This window comes from Tachypleus tridentatus, chromosome 9, assembly GCF_004210375.1.
Source record: "Tachypleus tridentatus isolate NWPU-2018 chromosome 9, ASM421037v1, whole genome shotgun sequence".
Lineage (NCBI taxonomy): Eukaryota > Metazoa > Arthropoda > Merostomata > Xiphosura > Limulidae > Tachypleus > Tachypleus tridentatus.
In genome coordinates, this window is record NC_134833.1 from 95,677,406 (window position 1) to 95,698,002 (window position 20,597).

General features: G+C 32.4%; 1 protein-coding gene across 1 annotated transcript in view; it reads left to right on the forward strand.

Moving 5' to 3' along the window:
* LOC143225809 (uncharacterized) overlaps positions 1 to 20,597 on the forward strand; it is a 106,168-nt gene that overhangs the window by 67,380 nt on the left and 18,191 nt on the right. Inside the window, exons 2-12 of the mRNA XM_076455851.1 lie at positions 6,671 to 6,742; positions 7,398 to 7,469; positions 7,798 to 7,869; positions 10,583 to 10,726; positions 12,605 to 12,676; positions 13,158 to 13,229; positions 13,973 to 14,041; positions 14,971 to 15,114; positions 15,447 to 15,587; positions 16,287 to 16,352; positions 18,557 to 18,700. Coding sequence (XP_076311966.1) covers positions 6,671 to 6,742; positions 7,398 to 7,469; positions 7,798 to 7,869; positions 10,583 to 10,726; positions 12,605 to 12,676; positions 13,158 to 13,229; positions 13,973 to 14,041; positions 14,971 to 15,114; positions 15,447 to 15,587; positions 16,287 to 16,352; positions 18,557 to 18,700 — 1,068 coding nt within the window. The remainder of the gene's footprint in view (positions 1 to 6,670; positions 6,743 to 7,397; positions 7,470 to 7,797; positions 7,870 to 10,582; positions 10,727 to 12,604; positions 12,677 to 13,157; positions 13,230 to 13,972; positions 14,042 to 14,970; positions 15,115 to 15,446; positions 15,588 to 16,286; positions 16,353 to 18,556; positions 18,701 to 20,597) is intronic.

The window sequence follows — 20,597 nt, forward strand, 5'->3', positions numbered from 1 at the left end:
ACTTTAAGCACCCCTGGTTTCATATCAAGAAACTAAAATTTTTTATTAGTATCGCTAATCTGTCTGTTTAACTCACTGTTTGCTTAATTGTTCGCTTCCCGTTTTGTTTTTGTTTTCAGAAATTAATTAGCGTAATTGAATATAATCATATCTTTAGTAAGTTCATATCGTAAGTTTATTATCCGAGGTTTAGTATATACTTCTTCACTTTGGGTTCTCATTTATATCAACACGTGTGCAATGCATCAACGAAAGGGTGACTTCGTCTAGGTAGTTTAAATACTTATTATTAAAAAAAATATATGTAGGGTATTTCTGTCTGAATTTGGTGTTTCTAGTTCCTGTGTCCCGAAAACATAAACAGAGTTGAAGTTAGAACACTTTAAATATTAACTTTCGTCATCAGAAACCACATCAACAGCTCACACTTAAGTTACACGAACTGTGTAAAATTAGCATTTGTAATACATCTGGTAATATTGAACGAATATGTTTTAATACAGTATTGTTTTACTTATTACAATGAAATCTTTTTATTAGTACTTTCGTATTTTTACCAGATCTTTACATTTAGCTACCTTAACTTTTTTTTTCAACTTTAAAAATTGTACAACGATTATTAAAATCAATCATCACAAATACCAGCCAACAACGTTTACACTGAAGTGAGTTTGAACATAACTGTATTTAGCAATATTGTAGTTTAATATTACACCATCTATCTCTATGCTATTGTTATGTGATATCATCTATTATTACAGTATTGTTGTACAATGTTATGACATTTACTACTGTGACTAGGTTATAACTATATTTGCTGTAAATTGATATATAAGCCTACGGTATAGTGGGAATCTCATATCACACCAGAAGATTTGTCTTTTATAGTATTATTTCAGAATAAGATTACTGAATTTTACTTATATTGCATAATTAATTAAATTCATAAAAATCTAATGTTGTTATTTTAAACAGCAGGCCTAAAATTAGTTCAAAGATAGTGTAAACTGCAGCTATTTTATTTTTCCATACCTTTCAGTTTGTCCATTTTGGTTTAAAATTCAGAGGTGTGTAAAAATTGCATTTCAGTTACATTTTTTATTACCATAAGTTACACACTGCCCAAGAAGCCTGTCGTCCAGTACCAGAACTCATCGGTAACATACTCTAAAACTTACAGCTTTAATACTGAAATCCGGCGAATCATTAGGAACTAACAGCCATTTCTGTTTCAAAACGTTAAGTGTGTACTTGGTACTTTATAGTGAAACAAGAGTGCAAATGAAGTGTTTATTTATTTCCTCCTCCATGACTGAGCGTTAAGGTTACAGGCTTGTTAAAAATCGTGGTAGGCAGAGCATAGATAGCCCATTCTGTAAATCTGCGCCCAACAAAAACCAAATAAAGAACCGGAAACTGGATCTCTTTTATGTGCACAAATCAGTCTTTTGATCTTGATACGTAAGTTGCTTACGCTTAAAATGTATGTAGTTGTGTGGTGTCTTTTCTTTTTTGTAAGCGATTTTCCTCATTTCGGTTGGTGGAATGTTTGTTTTTTTCCATTGACCTAGTTTCACAACTTTTCTACTCACCGGATGTCTCTTCTGACATGTGGAGCTGACTTCACCATTCTCCACGCTACTCTCGTTTTCTGCTACGTCCCTGTCTCACTTTACCACTTGATTGTTTTGCCACAGTTTAAAACAGGTCAGGTTAGGTGATTGGTATTTTGAGTATATGAACCTGGTTATTTTGTGGAACATCACGTACCACCATCAAAACAGAAATGTGCATTATCAAAAACTTAGAAGTCATTCCACTCACTGAAATACCTTAAAAATGTGTTAACTATTAGCTTGCTTCTAGATGATACTTGAATGTTTACATCCAGGTGAATGAGTTATGTTTCTCAGATGAAATCCGGATGTTTATTTGTGTTATCGAGATGAATTAGAATTTTTCCTCAAATGAGGGATGGATGTTTACATTATTTATTTCACTTGAATGAGTACTGCTCTTCGGATAAGGATCGGATGTCTATTGCTTTGTGTTGGCGAGAGATAATATAACTGAATTTCTGATTCTCTGAAATAAAATAATTCGGTAAACAACTACCTGAAAAAGACAGGGGTTACAGTTTTTTTAATGCTAGTAACTCTAATAACACTCATTAAGATTTAACTCTGATCCAATATTTCTTTCTGTGTTTTTGCTTCCTTTATACTCACATGTTCTGCTGTTCTATCGTTTTCTAATATCAACAAGTCTATTCTCTGTGTATCACTGGCTGACACTATTTCTTTATTTCTTTCTGTATCTTTGATTCCATTATCCTCATGCGCTGCCAATATTTTCTTTCTTTATGATACTGTCTTCTCTCACCTTATATTCCATTACCTCTTCCATCTTATCTCCGCAGCATTACCACCTTCAGGAGTTATGATGATTATATGATAGAAGATTTGTTTGTTTGAAGTTAATCTCAAAGCTGCACAATGTGCTATCTGTGCTATGTACATTACGAGTATCTAAGCCCATTTTCTAGTGTTGTAAGTCCGCAAACATACCATTGTGTTACTTACTGGTGGGTGTGATACAAGAAACTTAAGGTAATAATGATTATCGAAACTATACGCATACATTGCTTTTTAATATATATATATTAAAAATATATATATAAGGAATTTCTCTTTTAGGGACGCTACCTTTGTTTCTGATTCGCTTAGTAACAAAACTATGATTATATATAGTTGTGTCAGTATGTATGTAATGTGTACATCAAATGTTTTTTTAGATCGTGTACGTTTTAGTTTATATATACACTTAGCTTGACAACGTTTCAAAGTTTTTGGTGAGTTTTAAAAACTTTAGATTAGAGATTAGTGATCATAATTTATATGATTTTTTATTAGGTTTTGTAATTTTTGTTAGTTTTCGTTTACTTTTTTCAATAAAATATTTTTTTCTTTTTCCTAACGTACTGCCATTAGTCTTAACTAATTACGATACTTGAAATTAATTTTTACATTTACATTTCATGATATAATTTTTATTACAAACCTTAGACCTATTTAATTTGGGCGTTTCATTTACTTTAGGCGTTTGAAACCGTAAATGTTTGGTTACATGACATAATTAGAAAGATACATTCCGGTAAGTGTGAAATATCACTGATTTGTAACACAATGTGGAGAATAAGCTGAAAGTGTGGAAAGCGATTTAAATAACAGTTTGATATGATTTTCGTTCGTTTATATAAAAGTCATGAACTTTGGCGTAATGTTACTCTCTGTCTGCTGATTCAAATTTAATATACATAAAAGACAGCTGTCATATTGTGTCACTTTTGATATAAGTTTCTACCCTATATGTTGACCTTTTAATAGTGTCTTTGAAAAATGTTATTTTCTCAGTGTGTTGTTTATTTCTCCTTTATGATGAAGAGGGAAGTTTGTGAATAAAGCTCGCTGAAGGAAGAGTGGGGGCTCTCTTGGGTTTTTTAAAAATCATTTTTTGACGGATTGTGCAAGGCTAGTACCTTTATAATGAGCTAATTATAAAATTTTGTTGTTTTTTTATGGGCGAGTTCTTTCGAAGTAGTTTGGTTTGTTGGAAGGTGATAACGTTGGCCTGCTTCTTATTTGTTATGCAACTCAAACTAGATGAATGTGTTATCTTACAAGCTAAGCCATAAATCTCAAATGACAAATATTTTCATTGAAAAAGAAATAAAAAAATAATTCAGACGAATACATTTTATGTTTGATAGTGCTGTTCATTACTAAAATATACGATTAAGGATTTTATGTAAATACCAATTAATTACATGTATTAGCTTCAGTTAAATTTGCATACGTTTTAAAATATTTTAAAATTCTCTTTAACTAAAGAGAGTGCCCAAACTACATTAAACATATTTTCCATTTAATTTACAAGTGGAAAAAGATGAAAGTGTAAGACTAGGTGCATCAAAAGTGAGAAAACAAGGTAGGAATGGGCAAGATGTAATATAACTTTATCTATATAACCTCACAAGGGGCGTGCCCAACATTTTGTCGGTTCCATATGCTCATTCACATTTTTTCGAATAAGGTGACACGATCTTATGAACTATTCGTTCATTTGTGTTGATATCCTGTATGTATATCATCAGTGTGGGTGTGCAACAGAATATTATGGTATGTGGAAATAATGGTGTATGTGTATGTGGTGTACATTTTCCTCTTCTTTTATGTGATGTGTACACACTCTGAGTGTGCATGTGTGTTTTGTAGTGGGTGATGTAGTGTGAGTCGTGGTTGTGTGAATATACTAAGGGTTGACTTTTTGTGTTGTTCTATGACTTCTATCTTTGTAAGTGGTTTGTTATTACCCAAGCATTATTAAATATTTATTTTTGTTGTTGTTAAAGATGTATTTTAGTAAATAGTTTATGCTTCATTTATCATGTTTTAGCCACATTCTTACTCTAACTACTACCATACTTTTGATAAAACTAGAAGACTAAAGAATTTTCGAAAATTTTGGTTTTCTGAATGGTCCAATGTTTTATTTACCTTTAAAAATTCTAATCACTTAGAATTGCCAGTTTCTAGCGGTAGAGTTTCACACAATATTTTTCAAGTACAAATATTTCAGCATCTATGGGTCAAGAATGGCAATTTCTCAAGTTTATTCATTATTTGAGCCTCATGACTTTGTAGGTCTAGAAATAAATGCTTGTAGAAGCAACATTTTTTTTTAGGAATTAGATATGTATGTTGCATCCCAGCTGGGCGAAAAGTCTGTCTACAATGTATATAGTAGACATAATGTTGTTGTATCGTTAGGCATTCTTCTCTTCAGTTGGTGAATTTTTAGAATTACTTGTGTAGAGTTTGCCTTGTCCATTATCCCCCTCCAGGAACACGTAGATTAGTTGGTTGATTCTACAGTTGGTTTTTAATTATTCAAATAGAAATTAATGATCACAATAGTAATTAATTGATATTAAAATAAATAATGGTAATACGTTATTAATTTTTACTCTAATTTTGATTTGTAAACCAGTTAAATAACATTGACTGAAATTACATTTCATAAACGTAATCTAATTCACACCAGATCAGCAGTTCATGTAATTTGATAATATAAATTGTGCCTCAAAATCTCAAACATGACTATGTCTTTTGTATCCCAGGCTCATGGCCCCTAACACTAAGCAGAAGGGTCGGTGCTGATTATGGTAGATAGAGTGTTTTTAAGATATCGTCTGTTCTGGTTATAGCAGATACAGTGTGTTTAAGATATCGTTATGCAGTCTTCTTTACTTATTGTCTGAAGTTCATATAACTTGCGTTTTGAATGGGATTTCGTTTTATGAAATGCATAAAAAAGCTTATTTTAATCTCATGCAAATATGAAAAGTTTGGATCCAAATAAACTTCAATATGTACTTTAAATATAAACTATCATAAATTAGTCAGATCCATTTTAAACTTTACGTAGCTTGGTCTTTAGCGCCAAACCAATCCTAGCCTTGTTTCAACTTCTAGCATATGACTAAATTGTTAAAATATCTAGCCTAAAATAGCTTAGAGCATAACCATAACATGAACTTTTTTACCATGTATATTATATCCTGTTCTCACGGTTTAAGAGCCCAAACCTACCCTTGTTTTTACTCTCTATGCATTATCTTATACCATAAATCTGACACAAACTAAATTAACCTGTGCAATATAACTAAACTATCCGATTAAATAGCTTAAACCTGCCTTGAGCTATATCTAGAATTTCATCCTAATTCAGACTACTTGTTTTAGCCTCTAGAATAAACCCATGTTCATCAAATTTAAACAATATTTCAACTAGTACAATTTAATATAGTAGACGCTCTTCTTATTTTTGTATTATTTATTTTAGCAAAGTATGAGGATATTATTACTTTCAGTACAGGATGCTTTATACTTGGCTTCCTAAGCACAATTAATTAGTGGCTATTAAACTGGGAAAAACGAAATAAAGCCTATGTAGGAAATTTAATTATAAAAACACAGTGTGCAAGAAAAAAAACATTTGTTTTACGTATCATTTCCAAATGAATTTAACTCACATAGTAGTTGGATGCTGACAATAGGACATTTTTCAATGAAATTTCATCTATCATTTCCTTTTATTAAAAAGCCCGGTATGGACAGGTAGGCTAAGGCGTTCGACTCGTAATCTGAGGGTCGCGGGTTCGAATCTCGGTCGCACCAAACATGATCGTATTTCAGCTGTGGGGGCGTTATAATGTGACGGTCAATCTCACTATTCGTATGTAAAAGAGTAGCCCAAGAGTTGGCGGTGAGTGGTGATGACTAGCTACTTTCTCTCTAGTCTTACACTGTTAAATTAGGGACGGCTAGCACAGATAGCCCTCGAGTAGCTTTGTGCGAAATTCAAAAACAAACCTTTTATTTAAAAAAAATTATAAGTTTTTCATTTAGGCCTACAGGGATGGATCTCTGTTCGGATGGTTATTACGACAGACCGATACGAAATGCTTATGCTAAGATCTTCTCTAAGTGTTGCGTACCAAAACATACGATAATGTAACTGCTATATCACTTTTAATCAAGGCTCAACTCCTGCGCGATGGATGATTATTAGTTTAAGATGTATGTACGTTTATTATTTATTTTTACAGGGACCTGAGCGCCAACAATATTACCAATTTATCTAACTCTACTTTCGTTCGTCTTGGAAACTTGACAGAGTTGTAAGCAAACAGATTTTTGAACTTATAAAATAACTAAGATTCGTAGTAATTTTGTAAAACTACAGAATGATATTCGAATATTTAAGGGTAAAAGGATAAGCTAAATTTAAACGAAGACATGATTTATTGCTCTTTATTGGAAATGTTGAACTCATGTTTAAGCTTAACGTGTATTTGTTTATCATATTATTCAGATGTTACTTATCTAATTCATTTTATAACCGGCGGGATCCAAATGTATAATATTATGTTTTTCCCTTTCTATACCTTAGTGTAAAGAGTGACCAAAAATTAGGTGATATCACTCATTTTATGAGTAAAATATATAGAGGATCTGAGCATTTATTAATAAATTGATAGTACTTTTAGTTACAATTTTTGTCACTGTTATCAGGGACCTTATAATTAACCAAATTGTTCACCTACAAACGGTTTGGTGCATAGTTGATTAACAGATATATGTTCAAACGGCCTATGGTCACCATGTGAACTCTACCAATAATTATAGGGTTTAAGGCTAAATTTATGTAATAATAATAATAATTCATATATCAATAATTATACAATGCGATGAGATTTTTTTAGTATGTTGTTTATTTGTAATTAACTCACAAAATAGTATATTGTCAATTAATGTTATATTATTTTTTCACAGAAATTTAGGAAATAACTTCCTACGTGCTTTGGAATCTGATATTTTTGTTGGCCTTTCCAAGCTAAAAATATTGTAAGTATAAGTCACGTTATAAGTGAATTGAGTATTGATCGAAAACTGTTTATTGCGATTTTTAATGCTTTTACAACGTATTTTAATGTTATTAATTTATTTTGAGCAAAATTGTTTTATTTGAGAGAATAATTGTTGTTGAATAAAATTACACGAACCACTGAAGCTACTTTGTAAAAACTCCAACCTTTCGTTTGATTATTATTTAGTTAAAAACTTAATTTTGAATGTAAGTGAATTCAAAATGGGTTAATACATCAGAAAATTAAAATTTCAAATATAAATATATTTAATCTAAAATAGTAGTATTTTTTTTTGTGGTCACAAGATGGTTGCACAATAACCAGTTTGAAGAAGTGCCAGAAAATGGTTTACTTGGATTGTCAAGCCTAGAAGTCTTGTAAGTATTTTGTTCTTCTCTCGCATTAACTTCTAAAAAGATATGTATTGTTACATATTATAACAACCTTGGACGAGTCTCCGATTTTAAATGCACCCTTACTGGCACAACGATGTGTCTGCGGACTTGCATCACTAGAAAATGCGTGGGCAGAGCATAGGTAGTCCACTGTGTAGCTTTTTGCATAATTTCAAAACAAATAAACGATTTCAAGTAACCGGCAATTTCAATTTAGAAATTAATTCAATGTCGATATGTATCAAATTTATGATATTTGTTAGCAAGATTAAAACATATTCAACAAAAAAGGAAGACTTCAGCAGAATAGAGCATTGTATTGGAGAGATTGTGAATTTTGAAGATTGAATCATTTATATGCATTATATGAAGAATAAAGAAAACGATAACGTAAATATGGATAAGAATTATTGAGAGACTCGTTTGTTTCCCACGTGGTCTCAATATTCACTTCTTCAGAAATTTTCCAAAGTTTAAACAGAATTGTTTCGCTTTTGATCACAGATATTTTGTGAATCTTGAAACCGAATAACTCTTTAGTTTATAATAAATTCTAGATACGTTTCACTCTGTAAATATTCCCAACCTTTTAAAACCTTGTTGCTCTTGTAAAAAATGCGATCTTTCAATGAATTTAGATCACTACATTATCATTAAAGATTGGTTAGTTTTGTATTTCGGATGGAAGTTACTTGTAAAGAAACTGATTTTGAGCAGAAAGGAGAAAAATTTATATTAATGAGGTTTTAAGTAAAAACTTCAATTTTGTCACTCACCCCTAATAGGAAATTCAACTTTCCAAAATTGCTCGGTTTTTTTTTTTAATTTAATGTCATTTAAGAAGTGTATGTATCATACACCCTTAATTAATGTATATATATATTTAAAACGGTATTAATAACTTAATATTATATAATAAAAACTATATTTATCTTTGTTACTCAAAGCGAAAAGTTTGTCTAGAAGTAGTAATCGGAACCTTTTAAGGCAGTTCAATAATTTTAACTAAAGGAAGTTTAGATTAAGTAGAAATAATTAGTGGAAATGACTTTCTTGATGAAAGTTACTTTTAAAGCTAAGTTATGCTGAAGCTAATTAAGTCTTTTTCTACGTTCAATTGATTTAATCGCTTTCGTTAATTTCTTGTAGACAGTACAGTAGTATATTACGTTGAAATGAACTGAAGTTAGTTGTAACACAATAACATTAAATTTATTTTGAATCTTTTTCGGACGTAACTTAATTTTGTTTACCTTTAAAAACCTGTTCGTATTGAGTGGAAAGATTGTACGCAAGAAAAATAATTAATGTTTCTACTTGTTTATTGTTAAGCGTAAAGCTACTCAAGAAGCTAGCTGTGATTTGCCCATCGCGAGTATCGAAATATAAATTTTGTCATCACAACCTCTCACTTATCGCTGAGTCAATATGGATCATAATCAATAGAAAAAAAAGGCTTTTTTATTTGTATTGTCTTATTTAGGTACTTATAACTTTGAAAATGTCAAATAGTCAACACGATTAATTCCAAATGCATTTTATTACAATCTTACTAGCTCAAATCTTTTTATTAAACAACCAGTCAGGTCGAAAACGCGATTTCTCGTTTAGGTAACGTGGGTGTCGTTAAATAAATATTTTAACTCTCTTAGGAATTGGAGAAATTATCAAATATGCAATAGATATAATTTATATCGGTAAACTGTTAATATAAGAGGTGTTATGAAAACAAATTATTTTACTTATCCAAACATTTAAACTTTATTCTCTGCCTATAATTGTTAATATTGATATGTAAAAAAGTGAAAATTGTTTATATTTTATTACCCATAAAAATGTAACTTTTGAAACAAATTACTAATATTGTTCAACATTTTCATATTAAATTTGAAATAAAAATGCATATTATTTTACATACGTTTTATGATCCTATTATGAACTTGTGATAATTTTGATTTGATAAATTTTTGCTGCTTTGTCAATACATCACGCTTGGTATGAAATCATATCTACAAACATTTGTCGATCTCCAACTCTCCTATAGTGGGCCCGACAAAGCCAGGTGGTTAGGATGCTTGACTCGTAACCCGAGAATCGCGGGTTCGAATCGCCGTCACACCAAAGATGCTGTCCCTTTCAGCCGTGGGGGCGTTATAAATTGACTGTCAATTCCATTATTCGTTGGTAAAAGAGTAGCCCAAGAGTTGGCGGTGGATGGTGATGACTAGTTGCCTTCCCTATAGTCTTAGACTGCTAAATTAGGGACGGCCATCTTGTAGCTCTGCACGAAACTCAAAAACCAACAACAAAGAAACACTCGAATAAAAACTTTAAAATAAAGAACATTAGTAACAACTACAGATGATACACCAGTAAAACTATGAGGATGAAGACGTTCATTATGATTAGAGATGACACACCAATACAAACTTGAAGATGAAGACATACATATAACATTAAAGATGAAAAAGCAGTGCAAACTAAAACAACAATTACATCGATGTACGGAGTAATATCTTTTGTATTTTTATAAAATGTATTTTACTGATTTCATCGAAGTTAAAAGGTGAGGCTCATTTTAAACCAAGACATTGGTATAAGAAGTTAAGACAAACAAGAAATGTTAACGAACACTATGTTAAAATGTCTGGCAACCGTGATAAATTAAGTAGTAACTTCGTATTTTTGTTCGAAGGTATTTAAGTGGTAACAAACTAAAGGCCGTTCCACCAACCAGTCTAGCCAGTCTCAAGTGTTTACAGAGGTTATGGCTCGACAACAACGAACTTACAGAGTTACCCACAGATGCACTAGCAGAGTTACTGAATTTACAAGCATTGTAAGTACTAGTTTTATAACCTCTTGTCCTTGTTAGGCTTAACAAATATCGCTTCATCACAACCTTTTAGTTCTTGTTAGAATAACCAAAGCAAGTCTTTACAAGGAAATTCCAAGTTTTCAATATAAGTTCTGTTACAATAGCATTATTTTGTCCTTACAAGTAAATTGCACGTTTACAATAGAAGTTTCTGCAACAATAAGTGAACTTTTTCTTTACAAGTGAATTCCTGGTTTTCATTCGGAAGTTTCTGTATAAAAGGCTGTAATATTGTTAAACAAAAAAATTAAAATGAGACGCAAAGCTTAAGGCAAACTGTCAAGGAGGAAAATTAACAGTATACGTATTGTACTGTCAAAGTAGAAATATAAACAATACAGATTTTATAAAGGAAGAAATATAAATAACGTACATTTGTAATGCAGGAATAAATATAAATAATACACAATTGGTTACGTTGGAAGAAATATAAATAATACATATTTTAATGTAGGAAGAAATATAATTTTGTTGTATAGAAAGAAATATAAATAATGAAGTTTCTATTTCATGACTTATTAACAACAAGAAACAAAAGAGTATTCGGGATGGTGTACGAGGGCTGTTAAAAAATACGCGGACTGACGTCATAAAACAAAATGTACTTTATTTAGAAGTTACAGGTCTGGGACCCCTTCAAAGTACTCTCCTCCCCAACGCACACACTTATCCCAACGGTGTTTCCACTTGTTGAAACAGTCCTGGTACGCTTCTTTTGTAATGTCCTCCAGCTCCTTCGTCGCATTTGCCTTAATCTCGGGAATCGTCTCAAATCTTCTTCCTTTCAAGGGTTTTTTGAGTTTGGGGAACAAGAAAAAATCGCAAGGAGCAAGGTCAGGTGAGTAGGGGGGTGGGGAAGAACAGTGATCGAGTGTTTGGCCAAAAACTCACGAGTTCTGAGGCACAAATTTCGCAGCAACGCGGTGCATCTTCAATTTTTCGGTCAAAATCTCGTAACAAGATCCAACTGATATCCCACACTCTTCAGCAAGCTCCCTGGCAGTCAGACGTCAATTTCCCCGCACAAAAGTGTTGATTTTGTCGACGTGTGGATCGTCAGTTGACGTGGAAGGACGTCCAGGACGCTCATCATCTTCAATGGACTGTCGATCATCCTTAAAACGTTCATGCCACTTGAAACATGCCCTACGCTTCATAGCAACATCACCGTAAGCCGTGTTAAGCATAGCAAAAGTTTCAGTCGCAGATTTTCCAAGTTTAACACAAAATTTCACAGCACGTCGTTGCTCCTTCAGGTCATTCATTCTGAAATCCGCCAAACGAAAAAATCGCACTTCACTTAAAACCGCGTAGCTAATACACAAATGAAGATATCTGCAATCGAGAAATGGCGTCGTAATCAGCTGATCTGTGCGAACCTAGCGACACCAAGTGGATTCCCCTGGAACCAACTAGAGCCGCGCAATTCAAACAGTCCGCGTATTTTTCGAACAGACCTCGTATATATGAAATCGTGCAATCAATCATATAGTTTAATGTTCCTTCTTTACTTTGTAGGCTTGTTTACTTAAAACGTTTACTGTAACTACAGGTATCTAAACCATTATTTGATAAAAGTTTGTGTGTTTGTACCACCTTACAACAAGCGAGCCACTCTACCGTTTCTCAGTGGGGTAAGCGTTCGGATTTTATTCCTCTATGTCACACTCATGGACTCCTATGTTCTACCCCTTCGTTGAATACGTACGTCGGCTAGTTTTAATAAATATGCGAGTAAAACAGTGAAGTGCTCATTAATAACAATTCAGAAATCTGCAAAGAGGAAATCGAACTTCATTTTTATAAAATTATTGAACTTGTTGTGTTTTATTTTCACAGACATATTGGTGCCAACCATCTCAGGCTCGTTCCGAATTTTGCATTCCAAAATTTATCCAACCTCGCCATTCTGTAAGTAGTTGTAACTCGGATGTCTTACTCTATAGGTATAACGGTAGATGTTTTGAATCTTAGTAAGATTGAATATCTTGTATAAGTAAAATAAAGGTAAAAGTGAATGTGAAGATGAAGATAAACGTAGTTGTAATGGTAAACGTAAATATAAAGGTGAAGATATAGGTAGCAGTAATGGTAAAGGTAAATAGTAAAGGTAGAGTTAAATATAAAGGAGAAGATAAAGGTAGTAATAAAGGTAAATAATATGTAAAACCTGTTTTTGCATTCATTGGGATAAGTAAAACGTGATTTTGGTTCCATACGATAAGTAAACCAAGTCTTTACATTCAGTAAAATAATTAAAAGACATCTTTGAATTCAGTAAGATAAATAAAACATGTTTTTTCGTTTAATAAGATAATTAAAATGTATTTTCATATAAAAACAGTTTATTCTTAGATTGTGTTATTTAATAATAGTTTGTTTTGTGTTACAGTGTCTTAAAGAAAAACGAAATAGAAGTAATAGATGAACAGGCTTTTCACGGATTAGGGCTACTAAAAATATTGTAAGTATACTCTTACGGTTTTCTCTCAAACAAAATGTTATATTTATAGTTTGATTTCTAGCAATTTATAGAATTCAGTGTTAATCACTCTTTGTCAAAGTGACAATAATTAATACGAATGGCACATGCTTTATCAACCAATACTTATAATGGTAAGTCAATTTAGGTGATACGAAAGCCGCAATACAAAATTTCAAAAATATATTATTTTATTAATCTTCTATTTTATTTAACCAGTATTTCCCGTATGAGTATCCAATATCAAGTTTTGCAAGTTATCAGTTTCAACTTGCACACTTATTACTTTATGTTTGTAAATAACGAATTAACTAGTGTTGCATGGGAACAAGACAATGACGACTTGTGTGCATGTGGGAACCAGACAATGACGACTTGTGCGCATGTGGGCTAAACGACCAATATGATTCCGATACAGTCGTCCGTAATTCTGAACTACTGATCAGAGAAAAGAGAGCCATTTTGTAGTAACCACTACCACGAGGGTTTGTCTGACTTTGACCAAAATAAAGAGGTTATCTGTTTCCTTTTATAAAACGTTCACGACTGGAAATACAGAAGGTGTTCAAATGAATCACGTCTCGAATCACAAACTATTTGATCCATAGAGTGACAAGCTAACCCCTAGGCAAATACTTCACCAAGTATTGTTTAGACAGAACTACTTATGAAACTCCGAAATAAATAACAAATAACTAAAGCCACTTTATTGTCTATCTTTTCAGAGACATCAACAGTAACAAACTAAAGGAGCTACCAGTGGGAGTGAAGGACCTTCCATCGTTGCGAGAACTGTAAGTCAGGAGAACAAGATCTTGTCATCTTCCAATCGTGATTTAAAACACTAACTGTACATTGTTTTCTGGAATTTCGCACAAAGCTATTCGAGGGCTATCTGTGCTAGCCGTCCCTAATTTAGCAGTGAAAGACTAGAGGGAAGGCACCTAGTCATCACCACCCACCGCCAACTCTTGGGCTACTCTTGTACCAACGAATAATGGGATTGATCGTCACATTATAACGCCCCCACGGCTGGGAGGGCGAGCATGTTTAGCGCGACGCGGGCTCGAACCCGCGACCCTCGGATTACGAGTCGCACGTCTTACGCGCTTGGCCATGCCAGGCCAAACTAACTGTACAAGAACTGTAAGTAAGGAGAACAAGATCTTGTCATCTTTCAGTCGTGATTTCAAACACTAACCGCTCAATAAAAATTTTCGAATTCTGTATTTATTTAGTAAGTTGACATTTGTATAGCTTTAAAGTGTCTATCACAGAAAATGTGTTAAATACAAAATACGAAGTTATTGACTAATGCACTATTTTCTTGTTGGAGTTTAAACAATAAATATATGCCAAATAAAATTTGAGCTCGTAATATAATTATATGTTTAAATAAAGAAAATTTTGAACTGAAATCCGCACGTTATTTTTGTTGTTGGAAATCACACAAAACTTGTGTATTTGTATTGCCACAACCGTATTTTGTGTTATAGTTCGCACAAGTCTGTTTTTAGGGAACACAATTTATACTGTTGTGAAATATCGCAATGTTTTTGTTAACTTGAAAAAGAATCCTGTTAAAATGTATTATTATAGTGATTTGTGCACTGTACAGTCTAGATTAACATAAAGTTAATAGGTGAAATGAAGGTCATTACTGCTGAGTGATTATGTTATCAGTATACTGTTGATCATATATTACTAACACTGTTGTCTTTAGCACCTTCGCCAACAATGAGATTCAGGTTTTACCAGACTTCGCTTTCAAGTTCAACCTTCAATTAACCCTGTTGGAAATGGGAGGAAATCCTCTGACTGAAATAGGACGTAATACATTCTCCAACCTTCCCGCACTAAAAGAATTGTAATAACCATTTTCATTTAGTTTTTATTTCTAGAAATTTAAAACTGAATCTTGCAGTGTTGAAATAGATGTTTTTTCTTAATATTTCGTTAAAGTTCCGAAACTACAATGATATAAGTTCATTAGAAAACAACGAGGTGTTTTATTTGTCTTATAATGACGATTCTTATGCTTGAACATGGACTATTTCATATCATTTACATGTTTCAAATTAGTCTTTTTATATATTTTTAAATTGTAGTTTCATTCAGTTTAGATTATTTGATAATTTTATTTCTGTTTTCTAGGTAACTTTTTTCATGTAGTACTAAACAGTATCTTTTATTTCATAGAATTTTATCCGAAGTTCGTAGTCTCGAAGAATTTCCAGATTTAAAAGGAACAAACGCTCTAGAGCTCTTGCGTTTGGACCGTGCTTTATTATACTCTGTTCCTCCACATATCTGCCACCAGGTGCCGCTGCTTAAAAGTCTGTGAGTACCCACTGGCGCTTTTCACTTTGTTCAGTTTTCATAGTTTGATACATCAGTGCAACATTATAATTCATAAAGTTTGTTGCTATTTGCACAACGAGTCAAGGAAAAAACAACAACAACAAACAAATATCCATGTATTAATGTTCTCACCAGTTAAAATTGAATAGTAATCTCACGTCAACTCATATCAGTGCAAAAATACTTTCAGCAGTTTAAGTTGAATTTTTGTTGTTAAAATTCATATAAAACATGTGTACTTGTGTGGTCGCAATAATAATTTGTTATAGTTTGCACAAGTCTGTGTTTAGAGAACACAATTTATACTGTTGTGAAATAACACAAAGTTTTTGTTAACTTGAAAAAGAACCTTGTTAAAATTTGTTGTTATGGTGATTTATGTGCTTTAGAGTCTAAATTAACATAAAGTTCATAGTAAAAGGAAGGACATAAACTTGTATCAGTGTAATAATGTTCTCACCTGTTAAAATTAAAGAGTAATCTTAATAAACATCATTGTGATCTGTTTAACTGACGATGCCGAGTAAAGTCAAAGGAAAATAACAGGTTAACTTATTTTCTTTCAACTCTGAATTTGATCCGTGTCTAAAATCCACTATAATACACACAAGATCTCTTGTATTCAATTTCAACGTACTTTATTTCATTGTACTTTATACGTTTTCTATTTTGTGACAGAAACTTAAGATCTAATCGATTGTCGTCGCTACCACAGTTAGAAAAATGTGAAGATCTTCGTTTGATGTGAGTGTGCTTCTTATTCCATAAAAAAGTCATAAAATGTGTTATCGTTCTTAAATATCAAATTAAACATAGAGTGAAACAGTTTAATTTGCGTGTATTGGCACAATAACTCATCTAGTTACGCAGTTATCCTAACCCATAAAGTATGGTAAAGACGCTGTAGAATTGCAAAATATTTAATGCAGTCTAAATGAATTGGTAAGAATACAAATTGCACAAGTTTTCTGGCCACGGACTGTCCTTCTAAAGTGTATTCAAACGTAAGAGTTACACATATATTACCTACACCAATCAAATTCGAATAATTTGTTTTATAGACTTGAAAAAAGAATCCAACTGTAACTGGATGTTGAAAACTTTATTTCCTCAATATCGGTACCTTTTAATAACATGTCGGGTGATATCAACATGTTAAAAATAAAAAATAATTATAATACTTTATCCGACCTCCTTGACTGTTAACGAATGTATTTTCTAACATGGATAAAACGAATTGTATTTGTTGATTTTCCTGAATTTCTGAACACACAAAGAAAATAAGAAAAATATCTTCCGAGAAACATAACTGACATGATTCTCCTCAACTTAAATCTACACTGTTTTACAAAACCAGTAACGATTGTTGAATAAATGTGTTCTGTATTACCAAGTGTAACGACTTTTTAAAATAAATTTACATGATTTCAAGGAAGCGATTCTCGTGAAATCAACGGTACATTGTGTTACCAAACGTGTTATTTGTTGACTAAAATTTACACTGTCGTACCACCTCTTGTGTAAAATGTATCTGACCAAAAGTAAAGCTTGTTGCATAAAATATATATACGATTTTACAAAAATCAACGTTTATTATTAGAATACACAGTATATTAGCAAAGTAATGCTTGTTAAAATAAAGTGTACATTGCATTACCAAAATAATGTAAACTCAAAAGTATAGTGTACTGCCAAAACTAATGCTTGTTAACTGAAACGTCCAGTGTTACTACTACCCCTTCTCAACGTGCGTGGTTACTCTATTTTATGTATAATTACGTATATTTCAAATACGTTATAACGTTACAACCTCTAGCATAATTATAAACCTTCAATTTCAGTCTTATTTTTTATTTTGCTTACTTTACTTCTTAAAAACGGTTATATTGTTGTTGTTATTTAAATACAATTTTTACTGATACAGTTCCTATTAAATCAAGTTGTTTTTGATTCTGTGATATGAAAAATAATGGGTTATTTTCAGATCAAGAACCGTTCGACGAGTACACTTTTCAATTGAAAAAAACGTTGTGTTGAGTGGAAATACTTGGGCTTATTTGAGAGAGAAATATTGGGTTTTTGTTCTTCTAAAAAAATAGCAGATTTGTCTTTATTTTCACAGCTTTTTGTTTATGCACTTTAATCACGAGCTGTAATTTTGTTTTTGTTTTATGTGTAGTCCTGCGAATATACTGTATAATCAACTTATATTAACCTATTTTTGTGGATATCTGGAGCAAATGGGCGGCATTTAACTTACTTTATTTTCTTAGTTATGATAATTAAATATCATTTCTTATAACGTTTAAAATTAAGTTGACTATGTTTCATGATCTATTTCTACACACTTACGAAGAATATTTTGCAATGTTAGCTTAGCGTAGATAGAGACTTAGGACTAATCTACATCTCCTACACTAACCAAGCCTCTTGAGATATTACAGCCGACAAGACCGTTAACGACGAAGACATATAACCGACTTTTTACTGTACTCTAAGTACTTATCTAACGTTATACATTTAACGTTCACGAGTTATTGATTTATAATATTTTTACTATATATATTTATATGTATATTTGGCTTCACAACTTTATAAGTTGCTTTTTTTTTCTTTTTTTTCATCAGCTTAAGTTCTATAAGAACTTTTTTGTTCACTAGAGTAATAATACAGATACAACTGTACCAGTTTTTATTTTTCTGGATAAAGTCGTCATATATCTCAATCTAATACTCCATGACCAGTTGGTTATCCCCACAGTTTCAAGTCATGCCAATGATAAAGCCGTAACATGCTATTTAACTTTTTAAGACTCCAGTTGGGAAAGTGAGAATCGTGTAAGGTTTGTGCTTTTCTTCCTACCTTTACGCTATCATATTGGGATCGAGAAATTCCCCAGTTGTGCGCCTTACCATGGGAAAGATTTTACTTTGCTTCTTTCTCTGCAGAGACTTCAGTTACAACAGGATAAGATCGCTAGAGAACATTCCATTCCAGAAGCAGAAGAACCTGATTGACTTGTTGCTAGGAGACAATCTAATAGAAACTATTCCACGCGATGCTTTCCGAGGACTGGACAAGTTACAAGTTTTGTAAGGTTTTATTTTCAGTTTGCTAAATTTCTTTAATGGACATCATATATGAATTTGTGATGTTTTCATGTAATATTAAATTCATTTCCTCATAAATGAATTTCTACTGTCATTTGATTATTAAGTGAAAAGTCAATCAATTTGAGGCACTAAACTGGTCCTTGTAACTAAAAAGGTGTTTTTGTATGTGTTTGTATGAATTAATATACTTGTGTGAATTTACCTGCGTATGTATGTGTATACAGCAAGATATTATATATATATATCAGTGGCAGATCAAATAAACGCGTGTATTTATACATATAAACGCCTTTGGAAGTTATTATGGAAATAATGAATAAAATGAACATAAAATGCAAATATTATAGGATCGAATGCATGCTAACTGCATGAAAATGAACCGCTATGATTGCATGCCATTCAACAAACCATCCAGTTCAACACCAGCTTAATGCCTGCCACAGAGCGCGCTAGCAATATTTATGCAGGGATGGCACAGATACCCGTAATAAAGCAATATAAAAGTTATCTGGAATTTCTTTTGTACAGATCATCAGAAGTTAGATACGAAGAAAAACTGGCATATTCGCTATTTCCGGTCTATATGCCGCTTTTCAGCTATCTAGAGCGTCTCAAAGTTGAAAACAGGGAACATCCAAAACGTGATTTTATTTTTTCATTGATCATCATCATCTTTCTTCAACGCCTAGCACTCACCTAGTTATAGCAGTAACCACTGGTGAAAACAGAACAATCTTCAAGATCGTTGACTGCCTGTTTTATTATTATTAATATATGCAAAATTAATTTATTGTTAAAATATTGCAAAATGGTCATGACATAGTATTCTAGAATTAACTAAAGGAAAGGTATAACCATGAAAACTGAGATTCTATTGAAACATCAAGTTTTCGATATACAAAGTAGAGAACTCAGTAATGTAGGGATTTTTGTTCTCCATTTGATGTCGAAAAGGGTATGTGATCAAAGCCGGATCATGTGATATGTACTCTTTCATTTCATTCTTGTTTGGTCCATTTCTTCTTGTTCAATATGCAACTCCGTATAGGTTATTTATCTAACGATAATTTTTGTTCTATAAAAACTGTAGGCAGTCATACATTTTCAGCAGTAGTGAGGCAAATGCATCAATGCTCTGAGGATAGTATGAATCATAACAACCGTGTAAAAATTAAAGTATTGGCTGGTGAAGGCTACTCTATGCAACTGGTTGAAGCAAAATTTCACGTTTCAGTGAGATATGTGTAGAAATTTAGAATTATTTACGTGAAAATATTACTGTTAATTCATCATCACCACCGCAAAATTTTGGGCCACTCTCTACCAATGAATAGTGGGCTTTTGAGTCACATTATAACGTCCCCAGTGCCGAAAGAGCGATCGTGTTGGTGACGGGATTCGAATCTGCTTCCCGCAGTTTGCGATTCGAATGTCTTAACTGCCAAGCTCCTGTAAGAAAGATCGAATGATTGCCATGTGTTGGTTATAAATAGGTTGTTTCAACCTGAAACAAGGGAGATGGGAATCAACTTTGATAAAGTGTTGTTTGTTTTTCTTTTCACGTTCACTGTCTTTCTAAATTATTACGTTAAACCAAAGTGTCAAACCTCAAAAACAAAGAAAATGTCGAAGTATTGTTTGTATTATTATTCTGTACAATAGTTTCCCAACTTGTTTTAGGATTTAAATATCAGGGTCATTCGCTCTTTCTATATATATATACATCTGTATGTGTGTGTGTGTTTGATTTCTTATAGCAAAACCACATCGAGCTGTCTGCTGAGTACACCGAGGCGAATCGAACTCCATATATATATATGTAGGGACTACATATAACACTTATATAGCTTTCTGCGAATGTCCAAACAAATCCTCA